This window comes from Dendropsophus ebraccatus, chromosome 14 (genome assembly GCF_027789765.1).
Source record: "Dendropsophus ebraccatus isolate aDenEbr1 chromosome 14, aDenEbr1.pat, whole genome shotgun sequence".
Taxonomy (NCBI): Eukaryota; Metazoa; Chordata; class Amphibia; order Anura; family Hylidae; genus Dendropsophus; species Dendropsophus ebraccatus.
In genome coordinates this window covers 19,236,472-19,258,780 of record NC_091467.1, presented here as the reverse complement: position 1 = coordinate 19,258,780, position 22,309 = coordinate 19,236,472, and the positions used below count along the sequence as shown (strand labels likewise).

Genomic DNA, 22,309 nt, shown 5'->3' with positions numbered 1-22,309 from the left:
GTAAGCAGCCATCTTTATAGATCGTTGCTTTTTCTTTGGCTCCAATAGAGTTAACAGACCATACTGTGCATTACCACTTAAAGTAGAACTCCCAGGCGACCAAAAACTCCCTTACATGACTCAATGGGAGTCCAATACCTTATTCGCATCTTAATAAAATTGATATATTTGACACTAAATGATTACTCTGAGCTATAACTAAAAATCCACTGCAGGCAGGGAAGTGCAGGAACATAATAATGTATATATACCTGCCCCCGTAGCTTCGCTTCACCACTCATCTCCCTCCCTCCCCCCGGTCGTCCTCAGGAATGTCCTCTTAGTCTGTCATTGACTGGGACGGTACAAGGCTGCAGTCACCAATTGGCAGAGCAGGTACTTTTCCCTGGGTCGTGACGCACCAGGAAGCAGCTCAGAGAGGTAGGGGCACGAGAAAGGGTAAGTATACGTTCTTTATTATATTCCTCCCCGCCCCCTTTCTGCAGTGGATTTTTCGTTGTGGCTGGAGTTCTCTTTTTACCCCTCCAGTCCAGCAAGTAGGGAGTACAGTAGGCAGAGACCTATATAGACCCCTGGTTGACTGAGCAGGAGGCATACAAAATTTTTTTTATAGCTAGGCCAGCTTCTCCCTTCTCCTCTCAGTTTCCAGTCACCTCCAGGCAGCATGTGATGAAATAAAGTCATCCTTGCACCTCTACATACACTGCACAGTGTACTACGCTATTGGTGTAGGGCAGATGAGAATTTATATAAAGTACAGTAGCAGGGTTTCATGTCTATCAATGGAGTCCCTGCTCCTGTACAATACTGAGAGGTGATGCAATAAAGCGCATAAAGAGTGTATAGCAGGGGAGGACGTAGAGTCACTTATTTTTACGCTCATCCATCTTATGGATGGGAATGCCAAATAGTCTACACAAAAGGATGTGGAAGCAAGGAGCAGGAATACACTATACTGGAAAATAATATTAGAAAAATAACTGTCAGAAAGTAGAAAGTGGGCCACCACCTATAATATAGACCAAATCTCTTTAAGGGTACGAGCACACTACGGAATCCCGATGGAAAACCCGTTGCAGATTCCGCAGCTCACACCCGCTCGCAGAATGAACAGGTTCATTCTTTGGACAGACGGCGGAATCCGCCCAACCATAGAATGGAGTCTATGGCATGGGCGGAGATGGGGGTGGAGACGCGCAGCCGCCAGAGTCTGCAAGCTGCGGAATCCTAGACAATCTGCTAAAACAGTTTAATTGAGCACTTACCGTAGATATGTCCTTTTTGTTTCTGAGTCCATAAATTAAAAGGGTTCCGTCCTAGTGACAGTTTTTTTTTAAAGCAGAATTCCAGAAATAGTAATTGATGGAAGCTAATATTCTTAGGATGGGCCATTAATTGAAGTACAGAAGTCCAGGGACCCCCACCAATCAACAGAATGAAGCAGACCATAGCAGTGCATATTGTATGTACATGCTTCTCCTCTTGGTACTACAGCTCAGCCTTAATAAATGGTCACTGTTGTTTCAGATACTGTAACTTCCCTCTATTTGGTAACATGTGATCTGTAAGGTATGTTGTAAATACTTTGTTAAAAATGCCTATGAACTGAATTAGGAGCTTTACGAGCATAAATTCGTTCCGGGACTGTGCTTGCAATCCAAATCCACTCTTAAAGAGGTTATCCAGCGCTACAAAAACATGGCCACTTTCTTCCAGAGAAAGCCCCACTCTTGTCTCCAGCTTGGGCGGGATTTTGCTGCTCAGTTCCATTGAAGTGAATGGAGCTTAATTGCAAACCATCCCTGAACTGGAGACAAGAGTCGTGCTGTCTCTGAAAGAAAGTGGCCATGTTTTTGTAGTGCTGGATAACCCCTTTAAACCAATGCAAGTTTTCCCCATAAGAAATAATTAAAATGCAGACAATTGTTTCCACACCCCAAAACTAATGATTTTTTAATCTGGATAAAATGTAAAACAAATGAAACAAACATTTAGAATAAGCCAAGTATGACATATTATAAGTAACTGTACAGTATAGTATCAGCATGTGGAGTATAATGTAGAGTAAGTGCATAAACCTGGAAAAAAAAAAAACAGCAGTTTGTGATTCTCACTTTCTGGTATCTACAGAGCTATGCAAGAGGACAGTGACAGGAACTTTTCTATACAGCAGTGTGAATGGCTGCAGGCAGATTATAGCAGCAGTGAAACCTATCCAGTTCAGTACACCTTTACAGCACACAGCAGAGAGGAGTAGGTGCTGTGTTTTTATGTGATTGACCAGACAAGTAAGGGAAATAAAGAACCTGTGTGTGCACTACTGGCAAAGATCCCAGCTCTGGTATTGCCCCATGAAAGAGAGAGAATAATAAGTAGCAGGAGGGGGGTCGAGTAGGAACGTTTATGAACCGCAGCCACAAAGTGGAGACTGCATAGTTACTAAGTGGGAACACAGAATGCATATATGTAGCCAAGGCTCTGCTGACTCAAACTGAAGAGGCTAAACCTCGTCTGACAATAAAAAAAAAAAAAAAAAAAAATCAGCAAAATAATAATGCAAAGTCACCAGAATGAATGCCATTTCCATTTAATAAATACGGTTGTCAATACAATTTCAGCTGACGTGAATTTCTACACATATCAAAATAAAAAGGATGTAACACATAAACCAGTAACGGTGGTGGGAGCATTAAGAAAAAAATTGCCAAACAAGTAATAAAAAAAAAAAAAAAAGAGAAGACGCACACAGACAATGAAATTAAGACGTTAAAGAGCTGGATATATTCTAGTCTTGGTTTGCATTGCTTGAGAATGCAGGAACTACTGCGATGAGCCTGCACACAGGAAGCGTCCATCTTGTGTGAGACGTCATATCAAGTATTCTAATCGGAGTGTCCTTCAAATCTCTACATGGTCATGTGTTCTGGCAGAACGTAGGAGATGTCATCCCAAGGATGCCGATACAGTCCTTGCTTCAGCCTCTTTTGGTCCAAGTAATGCCCTGCAAACACAAACATGAATCCTTAAAGCCATATACCTATATAGAACTGGGGATACTAGGTGGTTTGACTGGCGAGACCCTCAGGTGGTCACCAGAATAGAGGTGCTTGTAACCCAATGAATGAGATTATCCACTTCAACACACTTGACTAACATGGAAAATTACAATTTTTTTGCTTGTCCATTGATTATGTAAGCTATGGTAGAAGAATAAGCAAAACAGACTTAAAAAAAAAGTACTCTAGCGGAAAAAAAATATTTCTCTTAAATCAACTGGTGTCAGAAAGTTATATAGATTTGTAATTTACTTCTATTTTAAAATCTCAAGTCTTCCCAGTACTTATCAGCTGTATATCCTGCAGGAAGTGGTGTATTCTTTCCAGTCACAGTGCTCTCTGCTGCCACCTCTGTTTGTGACAGGAACTACCCAGAGCAGTAGCACATTACCATAGAAAACCTCTCCTGCTCTCCAGACAGAAAAGAATAGACCACTTCCCGCAGCAACTAATAAGTATTGAAAGATTAGAGATTTTTTTTAAATAAAACTAAATTACAAATCTCTGGTACCAGTTGATTTGAAAGAAAACATTTTTTTTCTGCTGGAGTACCCCCTTAAGAGAACTAGGTAGCGTAACCTTACCAATAAAGCCCATGCTTCGTCCCAATACAAAGATGCCGTTCAGTGCACCAATATCAATGTATTCATCGGCTTCTTCCCTGATAAGGCGAAAACAAAATATTAAAACATCCCCGAAAATTAGAGTGCAAATGATTTTACAAGCAGCCATTTACTGTATTTAAAGTGGTACTGTCGTTTTTTCCAGATATGTATACAGTTTAGATCGCACCATTTCAAGGGAAGCTTTTAGTAGTGCTCTTCACTCTCTGGCAGGCTGTGTGATAAGATTGATGCGCTCCATAGATTATAATGACAAGCATCAGTTAGATCAAGGAGACTGGGGAGTGAGGTGCGCTTACCCTGGTTATAACTCACAATCACAGCAGAAACCAGTGCAATCTAAACAGTAATAACTTAAAAGGAATAGTCTGGTGGAAAAAAATCTATTTTTGTTTACAGTTAAAGGAGGAATCCGGCGATTTTTAAACATTCAGTATCTGGCAGGGGTGAATCTGATAAGTAGGCACTTACCTCTCTCCGCGCCCACGGTGAGTGGCGGGACTGGCTTCGGGACCCCTGCCAGGGTTCTCCGGCGATGATGCGTCACGACTGATAGATTGCCCACTCAACCAGTCAGTGACTGGGACGGGACGCCGCCCCAGTCAAGATTGGCTGAGCTGCCAGTTCATCAGCTGGGACAGATCTCTGCCCCCAAGTCGTGATGTCATGACAACTCGGGGGAAAACGCCTTCTGGTTGGGGGTGCTAAGGTGGTCCTGCCACTCATCATGGGCATGGGAAGAGGTAAGTTAATACAGTACTTGTAATTTCCCCCCTGCCCCTGCTGGGTTTGAAAAAACACTGGACTTCTCCTTTAAGGTTATAATTTTAAGAGTTAAATTGGTAGTAGCAGTAAGGACTCATCTGCTGCCGCAGCTGCAACACTAGTGATACCGGCTGCCTACCCAAGTATAATATTTATTCTAATACCAACATGTTTTGCAACAGACATCAGAGATGGCTTAATATCACTAGTGCAGCATGCAACAGTGCTAGCCATATGTAACTGCTAGGACCTGGGCTTGAGCAGCCCTGCTGTTCACAACACAGCCATTGAACCCTGTACTGTACACATAACAGTGGAATATTGTAATCCCAAACACAGCACATGCTAAGACTAAAGACAACAATCCCTGCAATATACTGAAATACAATTTACCTTGTGAAGGACCCACAGTTTCTCAGTAAGTCCACAAACGCAACACCAATGAGTCCGTCTACATTCAGGATCAGATTAGGTTTCTGCAGGGGGAGTAAAAAAAGGACTTTACATTAAAGAAAGAAAAAAAAGGAAGAAAATTAAGATGTACATCAGTTCTAATGTCGCAGTGTCAATCTGAAATTGGTCCATCAAGACCAACTCCATCCATCCATCCCAACCTTTGAGGTGGTGATCTTTTCCACTTCCAGAGCATAGTCTAACAAGGGGGTAGCAGGGAAGTGTTGTTTGACGTAGTCTTTCAGGATCTGTACTCGCATGTCTGGGTTGTTGATCTGGAAACAAAAAAAAAAAATTATAGGAATTCAAACACCCTTTCTGCAGGTCAGTAAAAATACAGCAATACCACATTTATAGATGTTGTCACTGTACTTTTTAGTTAAAAAAAAAAATAATAATCATAATAATCTTACTTTTACCCTGAGAGCTTGTTTATACCCTGAGACCATATTCTATAGCTTTATTTCAGTGACTGAGATCATATTCGCACACAGTATTCTGGGCTCATTTTGAAGCCATAAAACAGCTGTTTTTTTTATATTTGAGTTCTACTGAACTCAATGGAAAAATGTCTTTTACACATTCAGTAAAACTTTATGGCCATAATTTAATACAATAAATGGCCATATACTGCTCAAAGTGAGGTTTTTTTTAAATTGGTATTTTGGGGTATATATGTCTGATTTCATCATTTTCTGCATTTGTGGTTAAAGGGGGTTGTCCAACAACAAACAGTTATTCCATATCCTGACATTAGGGGATAATTTAACTCATGGGGGGGCTTTATCTGCAGAGTGGGAAACAGAGTCTCTCATTAGAATGGAACAGCAAGACAGACTTGTGAGGGGGTGGGGGTTGATCTATGTGATGAGATAGTTACTCTTAACTTGTAATTGTTGGACAACCATTTATCCATCATCCAGGGTGTGTCATTTGTAATATATCAATCATAACAATACAAATCATATCAGAAGTAGATGTTAGTCCATATATTGGGCGCTTACAGATTTGACTCGGTGACCGATACCCATAATAAGTTTTCCCTCCTTCTTCATCTTGTTCACAAATTCCATTGGGATTAGACCGCTGTCAAAAGCTTTGCTGAACATTTTTGCAGCGGCATCTAGGGCACCACCAAACCGATCGCCCTGTAGTAAGAATATATAGTATGTTAGCACAATGTAAATTCCCAAAAAACCAAGCACGTTCTCATTCTCTTTGACAATAATTATAAGTAAACTTACTATGGTGAGCAGGCCAGAGGTAAGACTGGAGATGAGATCTTTCCCGGCTCTAGCACACACAATAGTGTTATGGGCTCCGGACACAGCCGGTCCATGATCTGCTGTTACCATCAGGCACATCTCAATAAAATGGGAGGCATACTTGGGTACCCTGGATGAAGTAGAGACAGGATATTAAAGTTAGAGTTAAAAGGGTTAATATTTTGCCGCCATCTACTTTACCGGAAACTCTGCTTACCGTCTCTGGAACCAAAGTAGTCCCAGCACTCCGCCGATCCCAATGTCCTCCTTGAAGACATCAGTTATGGGCATCCCTGCATAAATGAGCTCCTGACCTCTCTCATCACAGATGCTGGTCATGAAGGAGGCCGGTTTTCTGATCAGTCCCAATTCCTAACAGGAAACCACAAGATAACAGAATGTAAAAATGCAAGATGTCTTGTATCTGCCAAATGGCTATCCTTATTGCTTGGATAGGATATTGTGATTTGTGGGGGTCTGACTGAAGGGAAGCCCCACTGAAACCCATCAAACACTGCAGTCTACCATTCATACAAATAACACCAATCCATTCAAGTAAATGGCATTGTGCTGAAATTTTGTGTAAAGTCAATGGCCAGGAAAAACTTTGAAGGGCACATAACATTACAACAGCGCTGCAGCCCTGCAATCTCAGGACGAGAGGCAGTCCCAGCAGTCAGACCTCCACCTAGATGAAAGTGATAGCAAATCCTAGTAATATGCAGTGACTTCATGCAATAGGAACAACAATTTAAAGGTGTTATCCAGCGCTACAAAATCATTTCCACTTTTCCCCGTCTCCAGATTGGGTGGGGTTTAAAACTCAGTTCCATTGAAGTGAATGAAGCTTAATTGCAAACCGCACCTGAACTGGAGACAAGAGAGGGGGAAAAGTGGCCTTGCTTTTGCAGTGCTGGATAACCCCTTTAAATAACTACTTTTCCACTTTAGGATGGGATGCTCTAATAAAGGGCACCTACCCTTGCCCATGAGTAGTCCATTGGAACTGTAGGCGGTGGTACCTCTTCTGCTGGCACTATTTCTCCCTTGGATACCAGATCTTCATACACAGACCTCAAGAAAGTACACAAAGATTAACTCATTCATTGCTTCATGTAATTTATAGACACCTTTGAAAAGCACCTTTTTTATTTCTTATTTTGTACTTATTATGGAGACAAAATAAAATTTCTTCATAGGTGGTAATTAAATAAATAAGTATAAAATTTAAAAGTCCAGTTTGTTTTCTACAGCATCTCTCATGAGTAATGTCCCTCAGAGAAGCAGTTCTCTGATGAGCTTCTTATCAGCCTCTTTTCTCCTGAGCCAGCCTCAAACCTAATATATGAACCCATTAAAAGTTAAAGCGTACCTCTTATAAATATATAAAAAATAAATAAATAGTGGTTGTGATCACAAGCAGTTTTGCAATATATTCACCTTATTTTTTTATTACGTTTTCTATGTTTAAGTCAATGTTAAACATACGGCCAAACTGTGCTCCACGCTCCCTCTGTGACAAGATTTGGTCTTTTTTTTTTTTTTTTTTTTTTGAAAAAGAGAGAAAAAACACAGGAAGTCCCCGTCCTTTGTGCACTCACACAGACACCTGTACATAATGCAAATAACTTAGGCTAATTATAATATATATTATCAGCTTTGCAGTTTACCAGTAGTTCCCACAGTTTCCCAGGGCTGGATCTATCTTTTCCCAGCACCTGATGCGGAGGGGCACAGAGCTGCAGTGAGTAATAAGGCAGACGGCTGATGAGCAGATTTCTCAGATAACAAAGCGATTCGCTTCGTTATTACTGTAAATTCGCTCATCTCTACTTACCAGGAGAAAATGCTCTGTGTTACGCAACAATTCAGTCAGCATAATGTCACTGTGTGGTTACAGAGGTTTTGGTGCTAGGTGACAGGAGAACTGACCATACAATGCGAGCACTCCCAAGATTCTCTGCTACTGAATGTGGATGCGAAGGGAGACACCTGGTGGCCATATATAATGTTGATTTAAACATAGAAAACTATATTGCTTGCGATCACAACCAGTATTGATTTCGTTAAAAAAAATATTGCAACAGTGCCCTGGTAAGTACAAAAGTAGAATTAAAAATGCTTCCATAGCCTTTACACTTTACAGATAGGTACCTGATATAGTTGTATGTTTATTTAGGTGATAAATAGCAAACAGAGATAATGGAAAATGTAAAAATTCTCATTTGCCAACAATTCGATGTGACATGCTTACATGTAGACAATCATATACTAGCTACACTATATTCATTACTATAGTTATAGCTGAAGAGTTCGGCTTTCTCACGGCACTTACTGAATTACATCTCCCAGCTCGTCAAAGCTACGTGGCACAAACACTCCGGCGTCTTTCAGGGCCTGGTTTTTGGCAACTGCGGTTTCCGACGCCTGGTTGGCACATGCTCCAGCGTGCCCAAACTGCACCTGTAAGTCAGATTTATGGGTTGGCACTAGTTTCTTTCTGCCAAATCATAAAGAATACAAAGGAAAACCTTTCTAAAAATGCTAACTCAATAGGGACAAGGGAGACAGGACCTTAATAAAAGGATTTTTAGCATTGATTTTATTCAAGCTGATGTAAAAACACGTGCTATTAAATTACATGGTCATAAAAAAAAATGGGCAACTGTAAGCACAAAATGATATACTATTACTTTAGGGTTATAATTCATTAGACCTGTTCAGCCAAGTAGGGTCAAGGAGGTGTTTGCCAAGCCACAGCATACATGCCTTCTCCCTCCCTCACCCCTTCCTGTCCTGCCTGCATGATGTACAGGATTCTGCTTCCAGCACTGTTCCCTGGGAGGGAGGAGGCAAGCATGCTGCGGCTCAGCAACACCTCTTTGACACTTGACAGCATGATATAGAGCAGGCATAATCCCTTTAATGGAATTTGTATAATACAAAATTAGACCAATGCAACAGTCTATACATTTTTCATCAGTACCTCGGATGAGAACATGGTTGCACAAGTGCCTATACACCAGCACACGATGGGCTTGGTGAGTCGGCCTTCTTTAACACCACGGCAAATCTTATATTCCTCGGTGCCACCGATCTGAAAGAAACAAATCAATCAGCCACATTTTATTGCAGTGAGTAGACTACTTGTAGCTCATAAACCTTGGCCTGACCCCAAAAAAAAAAAAAAGTACAAAATGGTACAAACTAGAATTGAGCAAGTGTGTTCAAAGTTTGCTCATCTCTGTTAGAAACATAAATGATAGAAAATGTCCCACCTCTCCGAGAACCACAATCATTTTAACTCCTTCAGTGTCTTGATAGCGGAGAACATGGTCCATAAAGGTGGAACCTGGGTACCTAGCCAGAAAAACAAAAGCAGTTGTCGTGACCTCGTCTGGTAAAGGGCGTGTCTTATCAGAAGAGGGTGTGAATTTGGTCAAAAGGGTGTGGTTAAATTGAGGAGGAGAGATGAGCGTGACTCATGCTCAATCATTTGATATTTAAATACTGGTGGCTGCAGAAATTGGATGTAGCCCTAGAGAGTACTGGAAAACATGAATACAACCATAGGCCATAAGCTGTATGCATGTTTTTTAGGACCCCCTAGGGGCTGCATCCAAAGTCTTTAGCCACCAGTATTCAAATGCTAAACAATCTGACTCAAGCATCCTTGGGTCCTGCTGAACTCTATTCGGGAGTAAGGTAAGCCAACAGATGGTCTAACTTAGGGTACTATTACACAGAACGAAATCCGGCCGATTATCGTTTAGAGTAATAAACACAACGATCATCGGCTGATCGTTGATATAGGTTTGGACCTATAAATTGCCGACCACCGACCACGCATCGCTACGCGTAATAGCTGGCAGCTTACGATTTGCAAAGTAAATACATCGCCTATCCATGGTCCAGGGCTCCTCCTGCGCTCTGTTCCACGGGTCCCGCTCGATGCAGCTTCAGAGCAGCCTGTCTTGGCCGTGTAATACAATTATTATTGGGCCATGTAATAGTACCCTAAGTCTATGGATGTGCCAGGTTTATCAAACAGTCTGCGCGACTGAAAAATCTGGTGCATTCCTGCACTGTCTAAAAAGCACATCTTCCCCCATTATATATTTTTTGCTATAAAGGGATCTCTAGATATTAGGAACATGATATGTAACACATTATAAAAAGTACTCCTAAGGTCCTTACCTATCGCCACCAATGGCCACACCTTCATATACTCCATCTGTGGTCCTGGAGATGATGTTGTTAAGTTCATTAGACATACCCCCAGAGCGAGATACGTAAGCGACACTTCCAGGGCGATAAAGCTTAGAGGCCAGGATGTTATCCAGCATTCCTCCAGTGTTTCCAATCTTGAAACAACCAGGCTTAATGCCACCGACCTAAAAGATAGTATAAACATTATGTGAGATCAGTGATCATTCCAATAACGAATAAAAGTTTATTTAAAAAAAATAAAAATAAATTATATATTAAAAAAACAACACACACACATCTGACATGTCATAGTGAGATGTCAGAATTTGTAATGAAGGGCAGAAGGGCTTAAAGAGAAGCTATCAGTATTCAACCTGCGGATATCTCTCGATAGCGTAAGGGGCAATGAGGATGAAGTTACGTTTCTTACCTCCATCCTTCGTGCCGTTTCCGTGTTAGTAGGAGTTTAATCTTTATGCTAATTAGGTGGTTTTGGTGCACTGGGGGTGGGGCTACTGTCCTCAGAGCACTGATCCGACCCTCTGCGCTGCGCCCCCAATGTGCCAAAACACCCAATTTGCATATAGATTAAACTCCTAATAGCACAATAAGAAATAGGTAAGAAACTTAAAGTGTCACTGTCGTGTTTTCTTTTTTGCAGAAATCAATAGTCCAGGTGATTTTAAGAAACTGGGTTTAATAGCAAAATATGCCATTATCTGCATTAAAAAAAAGACTTTCCCCAGGTCCCCCCCCCTCCCTCCTCTCTCTCATTCACTGCTCATTATCAGGGAATCTCAACTCTTTTACATCAGTCGGGCCCTGTGTAATCTATGGAGAGGGGAGGGGGAAGGAGGGATATTAGTCGCCAGCAGAGAACAAAGGATTACACAGCAGGAGCTGTATGAAAGCCAGTATTCAGATGTCAGAGAGGTCAGTGCTGACTATAGAGGAGATAGCCCTGTGGGGGAGGGGGACCAGACCGGGTATTTAACCACATTACAAAGTTATATAACTTTGTAATGTGTGTTAAATAAGCAAAAAAAAAATTTGTGGGAGTTGTCCTTTAAACTGTACCTGGAATTTTTACCAGTTTTCTTCACTTGGCTCAAGAAAAAAAAAACGATGAGGTCTGCCGTATGTATACATCTCTGTATTAGACTAATCCTCATAATGAGGAGCCTCATGGATGACATTATACTGAGAATCCAGCAGTGGGGTGAGATAATATACAGACAGATACCCCTACTATAGGCAATGCTTACAGTTGCAGGTCCAATAATGGTGACTCCTTTTTCATCAGCCAACTTGATAAGCCTCCTGGTCAAAGCTTCTGGGATTCCTTCAGCAATTATTGCAATGGTGCGGATCTATTAACAAAAAAAAAAAAAAAAAAACTTAGGCACACAGTATAACACAGCTGTAATAAACAGATGTAGATATAAAGAGAGGATATTAACCTGAGGGTAATGCATGGTCTCCATGGAGCTGTCATAAGCAGATCTCAGAGAGGCAAAGTTGATAAGAACGTCTACTTCTGGATGCTTTCTCATGGCGTCGGCCATGTTCTTAAAAACTGGAATGAGAATTTCTTTGTGCCCCCAATAGAATTTCTGCTTATGATCCCCACTGGTAAAGTGAAAGGCAAATGAAAAATTAGGATTACAGGGCAAAACACATGGCCTAAAGCAACAACTGCTGTATGTCCTGCAGGAAGTGGTGTATTCTTTCCAGTCTGACACAGTGCTTTCTGCCGCCACCTCTGTCCATGTCAGGAACTGTCCAGAGCAGGAGAGGTTTTCTATCAGAGTTTGCTGCTGCTCTGGACAGTCCCTAATATGGACAGAGGTCGCACTGTGCCAGACTGGAAAGCATACACCACATCCTGCAGGACATATAGCAGTTAATAAGTCCTGGAAGACTGAAGAATTTTAAACAGTAATTTACAAATCTGTATAACTTTCTGACACCGGAAATATTTTTTTGCCGGGAGTACCAGTTATCATGTAAAGTGGACATGATAGGATGTCACATAGCTGGGAGAGCGCGAGCAATTCTCCTGGCTCATTCTAGACATAGTTGATAGTAATACCATTTTCAATATACTATAGACATGTTCAGATTTTAGGTTTATAACTCATAGAAACATAGAAGATTGTCGGCAGAAAAAGACCACTGGGTCCATCTAGTCTGCCCTTTTATTATTTCCTTTATTATTATCTTAGGATAGATATATGTTTATCCCAGGCGTGTTTATATTCAGTTATTGCATATTTACCAACCACCTCTGCTGGAAGTTTGTTCCAAGTATCTACTACTCTTTCAGTAATATAATAATTTTCTCACGTTGCTTCTGATCTTTCCCCCAGATAACCTCTCACTGTGTCCTCTTGTTCTTGAGTTCAGTTTTTTACTAAAAACACTTCCCTCCAGAACCTTATTTAGTCCTGTAACATACTTAATGGTTTCAATCATGTCCTCCTCTAGGGTAAATCAAGAGGTCTCTATTCAAACTGCTTTATTATTTCAACATACAGAATGTGAACATAGTACGAGTAGCAGAATAAAGTACTAAGGCTCAGACTCACGTGAAAGGATAAACCATTGCCGCAACGGACGGTTCAGATCGTGAACATACATAGTCAAAATCCAGCATGCCTTGCACGGCCCGGGTCTGCATGCCCCACACAATGGCTTTGGTGTGCCGACTGACCAGGGTAGTGGCCTTAGCTTTAGATAGTAAAAAAAAAAAAAGAAAGATGGAGATGGATTAGCATGTACCCAAGGACAATGGATTAATGGCAACAATGGACATGGCAATGAATTCAAGCAGAGCGGTGTAATAAGACAAGGTGCACACACTGAGCCCTAGTACCTAAGGATGACTCCTTTACACTCTATTACGGACTCTTTGATATATTATACCTTTTATAGCTTCTTCCTGTAATTCTCATCTATTCGCTTAATCCATAATATGATTTGCATTTTATTATTACAGTCAACCTTGAAATTGTATTTATCCAATTCAGAGCATTGCTAATACCAGGAGGGTAGATGCACAGGATGGCGATTTAGGTCAAGGTGTCAAATGCATAAAAAAAATAAATAAATAAATAAATATATAAAACGTTCTCAATATCTAATCTGGGTATAGATAAAAAGATATATATGCAAATCATATTATTCTTTGGGGGGCTATAAAACGCAAAACAGATGGCCCTTAGGTCCCAGATCTTTAAACTTGCGGCTTTATAGAGACGTAATAAACCTACAGATTAATTGGTGGCAAAAAACGCAATCAAAGCAAAGTCGTCAAGCAAAGCATCTAAAGTGTTAGGAGTCTCATGTGGATAGGCTCGGACTGTTTCAAAAAGTCTTCACTCCAAAGATTCTTATTGCCGACATCATAACCATTTGGCTATTAAAGAGACTCTGTACCCACAATCTGCCCCCTCCAAACTGCTTGTACCTTCAGATAGCTGCTTTTAATCCAAAATCTGTCCTGGGGTCCGTTCGGCAGGTGATGCAGTTATTGTCCTAAAAAAACAACCTTTAAACTTGCAGCCCTGTGTCAAACTGGCCTGGCCTAAAGTGTCTGTGCATTAGGCTGGCACAACCTCACCATCCCTCCTCCCCGCCCTCTTCATCATTAGGAATGCTCCAGGCAGATTTTCTCCTATTCATCAGCTGTGTGAGCACGGCACATGGGCTGGATCGTTAAGGCCCATGTGCAGTGTTCACTGCAGAGGAATAGGAAAAATCCTGCCAGTGTCATTCCTAATGATGAAGAGGGTGGGGAGGAGGGACAGAGGGGCGGTGCAAGGTTAGGGCACAGATACTCTAGGCCCCTGATGGCGAACCTATGACACGCGTGTCAGCACTGACACGCGTAGCCATAGATGCTGACACGTGGCCGCATAGAGAAAAGTGTGCTGAACTGCCTTGGAGCTTGTATGCAGCCGCATACAAGCTCCAAGGCAGTTCGGCGTCTTTACAGTGCACCCTGACCCCACGTACTCCCCGCCCCACGTACCGCTGGACGCAGCTCTTGTGACGTCACCCGGCACAATAGCTGCGTACGGCCGGCCGGAGCAGTGCCGTGCTCCAGCTCCGCCTGCTCCTGCTTCCAGCCCCGCCTGCTCCTGCCTGCAGTGTCGTCTCCTGGTGCCACAGCATGATCCTGGACGGCAGCAGGATTGTAAGTGTGTGTGGGGAGGGATGGGTCAGGTGATAAGTAAAGTTTGTGTTTGCGTGGGGAGGGATGGGGCCAGGTGGGGTATTGTGTGTGTGTGGGGAGGGATGGGGCCAGGTGAGGTATTGTGTGTGGGAAGGGATGGAGCCAGATGGGGTATTGTGTGTGTGGCGAAGGGATGGGGCCAGGTGGGGTATTGTGTGTGTGGGGAAGGGATGGGGCCAGGTGAGGTATTGTGTGTGGGGAGGGATTGGGCCAGGTGGGGTATTGTGTGTATGAGTGGGGAGGGATGAGGGTAAGGTGGGGTAGTGTGTGTTTGTGGTTTTTAGTTTACTTCACACAGTAATTATTATAATAGTAGTTATTAATTATTCATAGTTATTTAAACTACAAATAACACAAAATTATAGTGTTTTTTTATACTCGTTTTTTTGCCGAAAAATGACACACCAAGCTCAAAAGGTTGCCCATCACTGCTCTAGGCCATGGCAGTTTGACATAGGGCTGCAAGTTTAAAAGTTGTTTTTTAGTACAATAACTGCATCACCTGCTGAACGGACACATCTTGAATTAAAAGCAGCTACCCGAAGGTACAAGTGGTTTGTGGGGAGACAGATTGTGGGTACAGAGTCGCTTTAAAGAATGTTCTACCCTACAATATAGAAGTACCATCAACGCCTTACACCTACCACTTTTCTACTCTCAAAGCATTATCACTTAAATGGTCCTCTTTAAGAGATTAGCCAATGTATTTTGAAATGTCCCCTATCCACCAGATGAAGGGAACAGTGGACCCCCTCAGGGATCTCTAGAACGGTTCCCCTATTCCTCAGTTTTGACTAGAGCTGCAGGTTGGCACATGGCCAGCTGCTCCATTCATTCTCCATGGAGCCACCGGAGATAGTAGAGTACAGCACTCCCCAGGGGTCGGACTCCCCTGATCCCATACTTGTCCTGTGGATAGTAACAAGTAAAAACTTAGCAAACCCCTTTAATATTGCAGGGAACCTGTCATCACTTTTCTGCTACCCGAGCCCCGAACCTTAAAGGGAATGTGTCACCTAATTATTATTTTTTTACTGATTAGAGTTAGACAATAAAAACTTTTTCTTTTATTCTAAATTTGTTTCTATTTTGTGACTTACATTTTTTTTTATTTTACTTTAGTACATTGTTATGGGGCTGCCATATTGCCTGGACTGTTCCTAGCAGCACTTAGTGACATGCTTTACAGCAGGAGATAGACGTCAATAGACAGCGTCTGCCTCCTCAAGATGAATGTGAAACATTACTGAGCGCGCTCTGTGACCTTTCAAGAGGTCATTCACATGTTGCTGTAATGCTGTACAGATCACTTTGCAGCAGCCTTCTCTTATCACTACAGCCACAACAGGAAGTCTCGGTTTAGCTTTAGCCCCAGGGGTGAGAATCAAAACTGCAAGATTTCTGGGTTATTTTTATAATATAGATAGAAAAAGATGGAAAATTTGAAAAAAAATATAAAAATCACCAAAAGTTCTTAAAAAATATTTTAAAATAAAAATAGAATTTAAACAATGTAAGTGATATTCTTCCTATACCCAAACAGAGAGATCTATTAAATCCAGGCTAACAGGGCAGGCAGAAGCCACTAAGGACCAACCTGATGACAGGTTCCCTCTAAAGAACTGTTATATTAAAGCTCTTAAAAAGGGGTTGTGTGGGAAAAATACTTAGCTATGCTGCCAAGAACATGTCAGTAATTTATACTTACCTGTTCTTGCTCCCCAGCGACTGACTGTTCCCTGGCCGCCCTCTTGGCGCTACTGTCAGTGGTTTGAATACATCCGATGACGTGCCACTCCCACCAGAAATGGCCACTCAGCATAGAGTCTATGCTGGTTGGTCATTTTCTATGGGAAAGGGATGTCAGAGAAACACTGACAGTGATGCAGAGTAGGCAGCCTGGGAACTGACAGCGGGACAGGTAAGTATATATTACTGTCATGTCAAAGAATGGGTAAGTATGATTTTTTCCCGGACCACCACTTTAAGCCTAACCTTTTGCATAGCTGAATATTCATACGTCTCGATCATTATACTTCTTACCATGGCACGCAGGTTATTTTATGTTCCACTGATACCAAACCACAACCATAGAGGAGCCCATTCCCAAGTCCATAGTATAAGAACAGATAACCACATATAGAAGTCGAGTTGGAAGAGCATGCCAATAGATGAGTGGAGCTTTTAAGCTTGTGAAGTCAAACCGAGAGTAGACCCCCCCCCTCCCCTGCTTGCCAAGCAAAAAGAATAGCTTAGTTATGTATAGTATACAACAACCACAGAGTAAAAGATGCATGAACAAACCGAAGAACTATATGTAGGTCCTGGTCTGTTGGAGGGAGGAATGAAATGCACCACATTTATTTACACAGAACAATGGTTCGTCTTGGTTTGGAGCCATGTTTTGCGAAAAGGAATAGATGAGAAGGGAAGGGCAGCAGAATACACACACTAGGTTGTAACACCACACTGCAGACTGAAACAGAGTACAGCCAACACCCAGCTCTCAGCCGCTAGCCTACCTTTAGCTGGTCCATGGACGGCCGCTGTATCTGTTAAAATGAGAACATTAGGGTGCATGCCCATAACGGCTGCTTCAATGTGGTTCAACATTCTACACATTGCCCAGTACTGTGTATTACCATCATTGTTTATATTACAAACTTCTACAGACTTTTATTTTTTTTTTATATATACAGCAGATATTTTATTATTCTTTTATTTATATACCATCAACTTTTTCCGCAACTCTTTACATAGCTCATCATTGGGGACATAGATCACTGATCTCAGGGAGACCAGCAAAAGAGAACGCTGTCGGGCTGCTGGTTAAAGCGCAGAATACAGTGAAATCCTAGGTGCATTGCTCCCTGGGAAACATCAATATGCAAAAAAAGAGCCTGTAGAGCCTTATTTAAGAGTCGCAAAACACAGGACTAGCCAGATATCCCTCCGAGAAGGACCATGCCAAGGGGTGGCTCCTGTAGGGAAACCACCAAAACCACCATATTAAGTGGCCATAGAAGTCAATATAATGACAAGGGAAAAACCAAGTCCAGGTATCCATCCACAGAAAGCTGTTTTGGGATGTTGCCCCTCATCAGTGTGGAGCAGGATTCTGGCTAGGTGGGAGCAATGCCTAGAAGAGCTATAAAAAAAAAAAAAACAGATCACTGATCTCAAGGAGACAAGCCAAAGATAACACTGCCGGCTGCTGGTTAAAGCGCTCAATGCAGTGAAATCCTAGGTGCATTGCTCTCTGGGAAATATGAATATGCAAATAAAGAGCCAGTGGAGCCTCATTTAATAGCTTGTCAATGCTCAAATCGGTTCCTGTCCCCATTTGGGGTCCCAATTAATTTCCCGATAGCTATCTATATGCTTTGGAGAGTGGTAAACTGGAGTACCTGAAGGCAACCATCCAAACATGGGGAGGGCATACAAACTCCTTGCAGATGTTGTCTCTCATTAAATGTGACCACTGAGCCAATGTGCAGCCCAACCATCAAGAAACCAACAATATGAATAGTGATGAATAGTGATGAGCACATTTCACATATCACTTGGCATTTGATTACCGGTGGCTGAAGTTGGATGCAGCCCTAGGGAGTCCTGGAAAACATGGATACAGCCTATGGCTGTATCCATGTTTTCAGGACTCCCTGGGGCTGCATCCAACTTCTTCAGTCACTGTTAATCAAATGCCTAACGATCTGAGTCGAGCATGCTCCATTTGCGCTCATCTATAGTCTTTAACAGTTTCCAGATTGAGGAGGCTTCACTATCCTCTTACTGTTCAAGGGGTTCTAGCTGTTTCATTAAAATGGCCTTATAGAGCTTGCTCGAAACACAAAACCAAATGTGACGGCTTCTTTAGGATTTAGGAGATTCTAAGGATCTATCTGGTAATAGCCTGAGAATTGAAACCTGGTGTCGAAGAGTCGTGGATTAGATTTAGAGTAACTCTGCTCTGGCCTAAATAACTCTGCTCTGGCCTAAAAAACAAGGAAACTTAAACCATTTCCGGGCCTAGAGTACTGGACAGATGTGACCGCTCACCTTAAAGATTTGCATGTATTTGATAAGATATATGTCTAATGGGAGATAATGTAAAGTAATTACCATTAGGTATAGTTGGCTTGGACTTTTTTGCTGGAGTGATGTCCTCCTGGCGGGATTCTGAGAAGGATGCTGTTCTGCTGGGTGCGGGGGTCTACAGAAAATGAGGTAATGTTTTAGAAAAAAATAATCCATATTACATTTTGTCTTCTTTCAACTTTCCTCGTCTAGATGGCAGTGACTTACCGATGAGCTGCCACTGGCATTCAGCAGGAAATTTGCAGTGTGGGCGGCAGTAGGAGGCTGATTAGGAATTGGTCTGTGGCCCAGAGCCATTCCCACAATGGCGGTCATGTGGGTCTCAGTACCAAACACGTGAATTGGAATGCCAGTGGTTTTACCTAAGAAAAAAAGCAGCATGACACTTTAAAAAAAATTTTTTTTTTGACAAAAGTTTTATACACAGCACATCACTCTCTTATTTCTTGGTTAGATTATTCTTGTACAATCTGTTCACATTTCGATAAGTGTATGGTTAAAATGAATATTGCAATGTACCCTATAAATTATATGTATTACACTGCAGTACTGTGGGCTTTACAGTGTTTATGCAAGGAAAAAGTCCCAGAGCTTTATAGGTGGTTAGAGATGAAAGGAAAGCTTTGATTTACCTTTCAGGAACAGTGTGGACCATCTTAAACCCCTATTCCACAGGTCGTTTAGAGGAGCAATATCGTTCGTATTCGGCCGATAACGGCCGCTACGAACGATATTCGTCCCGTGGAATAGAGTGCAACGATCAGCCGACATCGTTCATGTCGGCTGATCGTTGCAGTCGCTTGTTTTTCAACATGTTACAAGCGACTGATATAGCAGCGATCTGCTGCCGTCGCTCCGTTGAATAGGACCGTCGGCAGCAGATTCTGCTATATCCTATGGGCTGCCCGGACGATCAGCGATCCCCCGGGCAGCCCCCCCAGTAGCTCCCCGCCGCCCCTCCCGCACTCACCCGCAGCGAGCGGGGAACGAGGAGCAAACGAGTGCTAATAGCGCTCGTTTGCTCCTCCAAACGACTCGTGGAATAGGGGCATCAAGCAGGCTGAATGGCTCATCATGCAGATACACAGCCAAGATTATCAGGCTCACTTGCTCTCCCCTGCAAATATCATATTGCTAACCCTGACCCCACTTACTGAGTTCTGTCCTGATCTACCTGCTACTAGAGACAAATTTTCCCTAACAACAGGCAGTCGACAGCAGACTGCAAAAAGAGAGAAACCCAGTAACTAATGCCCCTATTCCACGAGTCGTTTGAAGGAGCAAACGAGCGCTATTAGCGCTCGTTTGCTCCTCGTTCCCCGCTCGCTGCCGCCGCTATTCAGCGCGGCCTCAGCGAGCGGGTGAGTGCGGGAGGGGCGGCGGGGAGCTGCTGGGGGGCTGCCCGGGGGATCGCTGATCGTCCGGGCAGCCCATAGGATACAGCAGCGCCTGCTGCCGATGCTCCTATTCAACGGAGCGACGGCAGCAGATCGCTGCTATATCAGTCGCTTGTTTTTCAACATGTTGAAAAACAAGCGACTGCAATGATCAGCCGACATGAACGATGTCGGCTGATCGTTGCACTCTATTCCACGGGACGAATATCGTTCGTAGTGGTCGATATCGGCCGAATACGAACGATATTGCTCCTCTAAACGACCCGTGGAATAGGGCCTTAAGACTTTACACCTATTTTTTTCTATTTTCTATTTACAGATCACATGGACTGAATCAAATGTTTTTAAAACTGTGACCATTTAATTTCACTTACCTACTTCACCCATCACACGAAGTCCCTCTTGATAGTTTGGTCCACCTCTTCTCACAAATATCGTCACCTCATGTTCCTTTAGTGGTCCCTGAAAGTCTTTAATGGCTCGAACAATGCCCTGAGAGCAGAAAAATAAGTGTGAAGCCTATCCAAGATCAAATCAGATATCTTCTCATTAGATGTATGACCCTCTGACAACTCACCTTAAAGGTCGCAGCAACGTTGGTGAAATTTGCAATACTGCCCCCAATGATGAGGATTTTACCTACACAAATAGACATACACACACTCAATTATAGAATTTAGTAGAATATAGAGATAGGTGCAACTGGAGCATGCTAGAGCATGCTAGAGTCCAATCGTTCTGCATTTCAATATTGGTGGCTGAAGAAGTTGGATGCAGCCCTAGGGAGTCTGGGAAAACATAGATACAGTCATAGGCCATAGGCTGTATCAATGTTTTTCAGGACTCCCTTGGGCTGCATCCAACTACTTCAGCCACCGGTATTGAAATGAAGAACGATTGGACTCTAGCATGCTCCAGTTGCACTCATCTCTAGAAGAACTATAAGAAAAAGCCAATCTAGATGGATTTCTTAACAAGTATATTAAAAGATCTCTTACCATCAAGATGTTTTTCTCTTGTCATAAGAGACAGGATGGTCTTAGCATAGTCATAGGTCTGTTGTTCACTTGGGGCTCCGGAATACTCCCCATAGTTTGCTAGTTCATCCACCCCACCCAGATCACAGATGGTGTCACTGGTAGAAAAATAAAGTGAAGATCAACACTTCTTCCTTTAAGAAACATCATAGCATTTTTTATGCCCTATTCCATGGAGCGATAATCGTCCGAATCGGCCGTGGAATAGGTGCAAATCTAAATTCATCGGGCACCGACTGAACATCGCTACGTGGAATAGCGGTGCGCGGCTAGCGACCGACGATTTCCCAAACAGCATACTTTACCTTACCATGCTGTAGGGCTTCTCCTGCGCTCCTTCTCCCGATCCCGTGCACAGCAGCAGCTTTGGAGCAGCCTGTCTGAGCTGACAGACCACTCAGCCAATCACTGGCCAGGACCGCCTCGGCCAGTGATTGGGTGAGCGGTCTGTCAGCTCAGGCTGCAACAAAGCTGCTGCTGCTGCATGCGGGACTGGGAGAAAGAAGGCGCACAGGAGAAGACCTGCAGCATGGTTAGGTAATGTATACAGTTTAAAAAAGGGCTGCAAGGACATCGGTAACAATGTCCCTGCAGCCCTCGCTAAACGATTATCAGGCTGTAGAATAGGCCCAGTCAACGAGCGCCGATTTAGCAGATCAGTGCTCATTTACATTATTGATCGGGCGCCCATCAGTCCGTGGAATAGGACCCTAAGTCACTAGTGTTCATTAGCCTCCTATAATGCTGATCTCTTACCTAAAAAGGGGGGAAAAAATAATTCCTGACTTAAAATCTGCCATTTAGGATAACTCTCTTGATGAAAAACCCCATCTAATAACTATAATCTGTAATATTACTTCAATGTAGAGATATATCCAGGCCCCTACTGAACTCCTAAGTTCAGCAGATAGCTCCATAGTCTCACTGCTCTTACAGTAAAGAATCCCTTCCACTTCTTTCCTCTAGATATAAAACAGATCCTTTTGTTATAGTTAAAAGAATGTCTGAATGTAACTATGAAGTGCAAACTCTGTTACTCTTGGGTACAACCTGTTACTGTTACTCTAGGGTACAACTATCTTAGGGAATCCACCGAATTGGCTGCACTTGCTCTGCTCATCTACAATCTCCTGGTCTCTCCCACAAATATTGCCAATTAATCTCCACCG

At 42.7% G+C, this 22,309-nt stretch overlaps 1 protein-coding gene across 3 annotated transcripts in view; it reads right to left on the bottom strand.

The window, feature by feature from the left end:
* Nucleotides 1-2,571: 2,571 nt before the first annotated feature.
* ACLY (ATP citrate lyase) overlaps nucleotides 2,572-22,309 on the bottom strand; it is a 58,160-nt gene continuing 38,422 nt past the window's right edge. For 2 of the 3 annotated variants that reach the window (XM_069953746.1, XM_069953744.1), the window contains exons 9-29: nucleotides 21,102-21,238; nucleotides 20,681-20,742; nucleotides 20,478-20,595; nucleotides 18,914-19,068; nucleotides 18,731-18,821; nucleotides 17,131-17,160; nucleotides 12,960-13,101; nucleotides 11,832-12,000; nucleotides 11,637-11,741; nucleotides 10,360-10,556; nucleotides 9,441-9,522; nucleotides 9,149-9,259; nucleotides 8,498-8,625; nucleotides 7,143-7,236; nucleotides 6,380-6,534; nucleotides 6,142-6,292; nucleotides 5,902-6,045; nucleotides 5,059-5,172; nucleotides 4,838-4,920; nucleotides 3,641-3,717; nucleotides 2,572-3,001 (exon numbers count right to left, since the gene is read on the bottom strand). In XM_069953746.1, the coding sequence (XP_069809847.1) occupies nucleotides 2,907-3,001; nucleotides 3,641-3,717; nucleotides 4,838-4,920; nucleotides 5,059-5,172; nucleotides 5,902-6,045; nucleotides 6,142-6,292; nucleotides 6,380-6,534; nucleotides 7,143-7,236; nucleotides 8,498-8,625; nucleotides 9,149-9,259; nucleotides 9,441-9,522; nucleotides 10,360-10,556; nucleotides 11,637-11,741; nucleotides 11,832-12,000; nucleotides 12,960-13,101; nucleotides 17,131-17,160; nucleotides 18,731-18,821; nucleotides 18,914-19,068; nucleotides 20,478-20,595; nucleotides 20,681-20,742; nucleotides 21,102-21,238 (2,440 nt within the window). In that variant the 3' untranslated portion in view covers nucleotides 2,572-2,906. The remainder of the gene's footprint in view (nucleotides 3,002-3,640; nucleotides 3,718-4,837; nucleotides 4,921-5,058; nucleotides 5,173-5,901; nucleotides 6,046-6,141; nucleotides 6,293-6,379; nucleotides 6,535-7,142; nucleotides 7,237-8,497; nucleotides 8,626-9,148; nucleotides 9,260-9,440; nucleotides 9,523-10,359; nucleotides 10,557-11,636; nucleotides 11,742-11,831; nucleotides 12,001-12,959; nucleotides 13,102-17,130; nucleotides 17,161-18,730; nucleotides 18,822-18,913; nucleotides 19,069-20,477; nucleotides 20,596-20,680; nucleotides 20,743-21,101; nucleotides 21,239-22,309) is intronic. The other variant, XM_069953747.1, reaches the window with a different exon arrangement.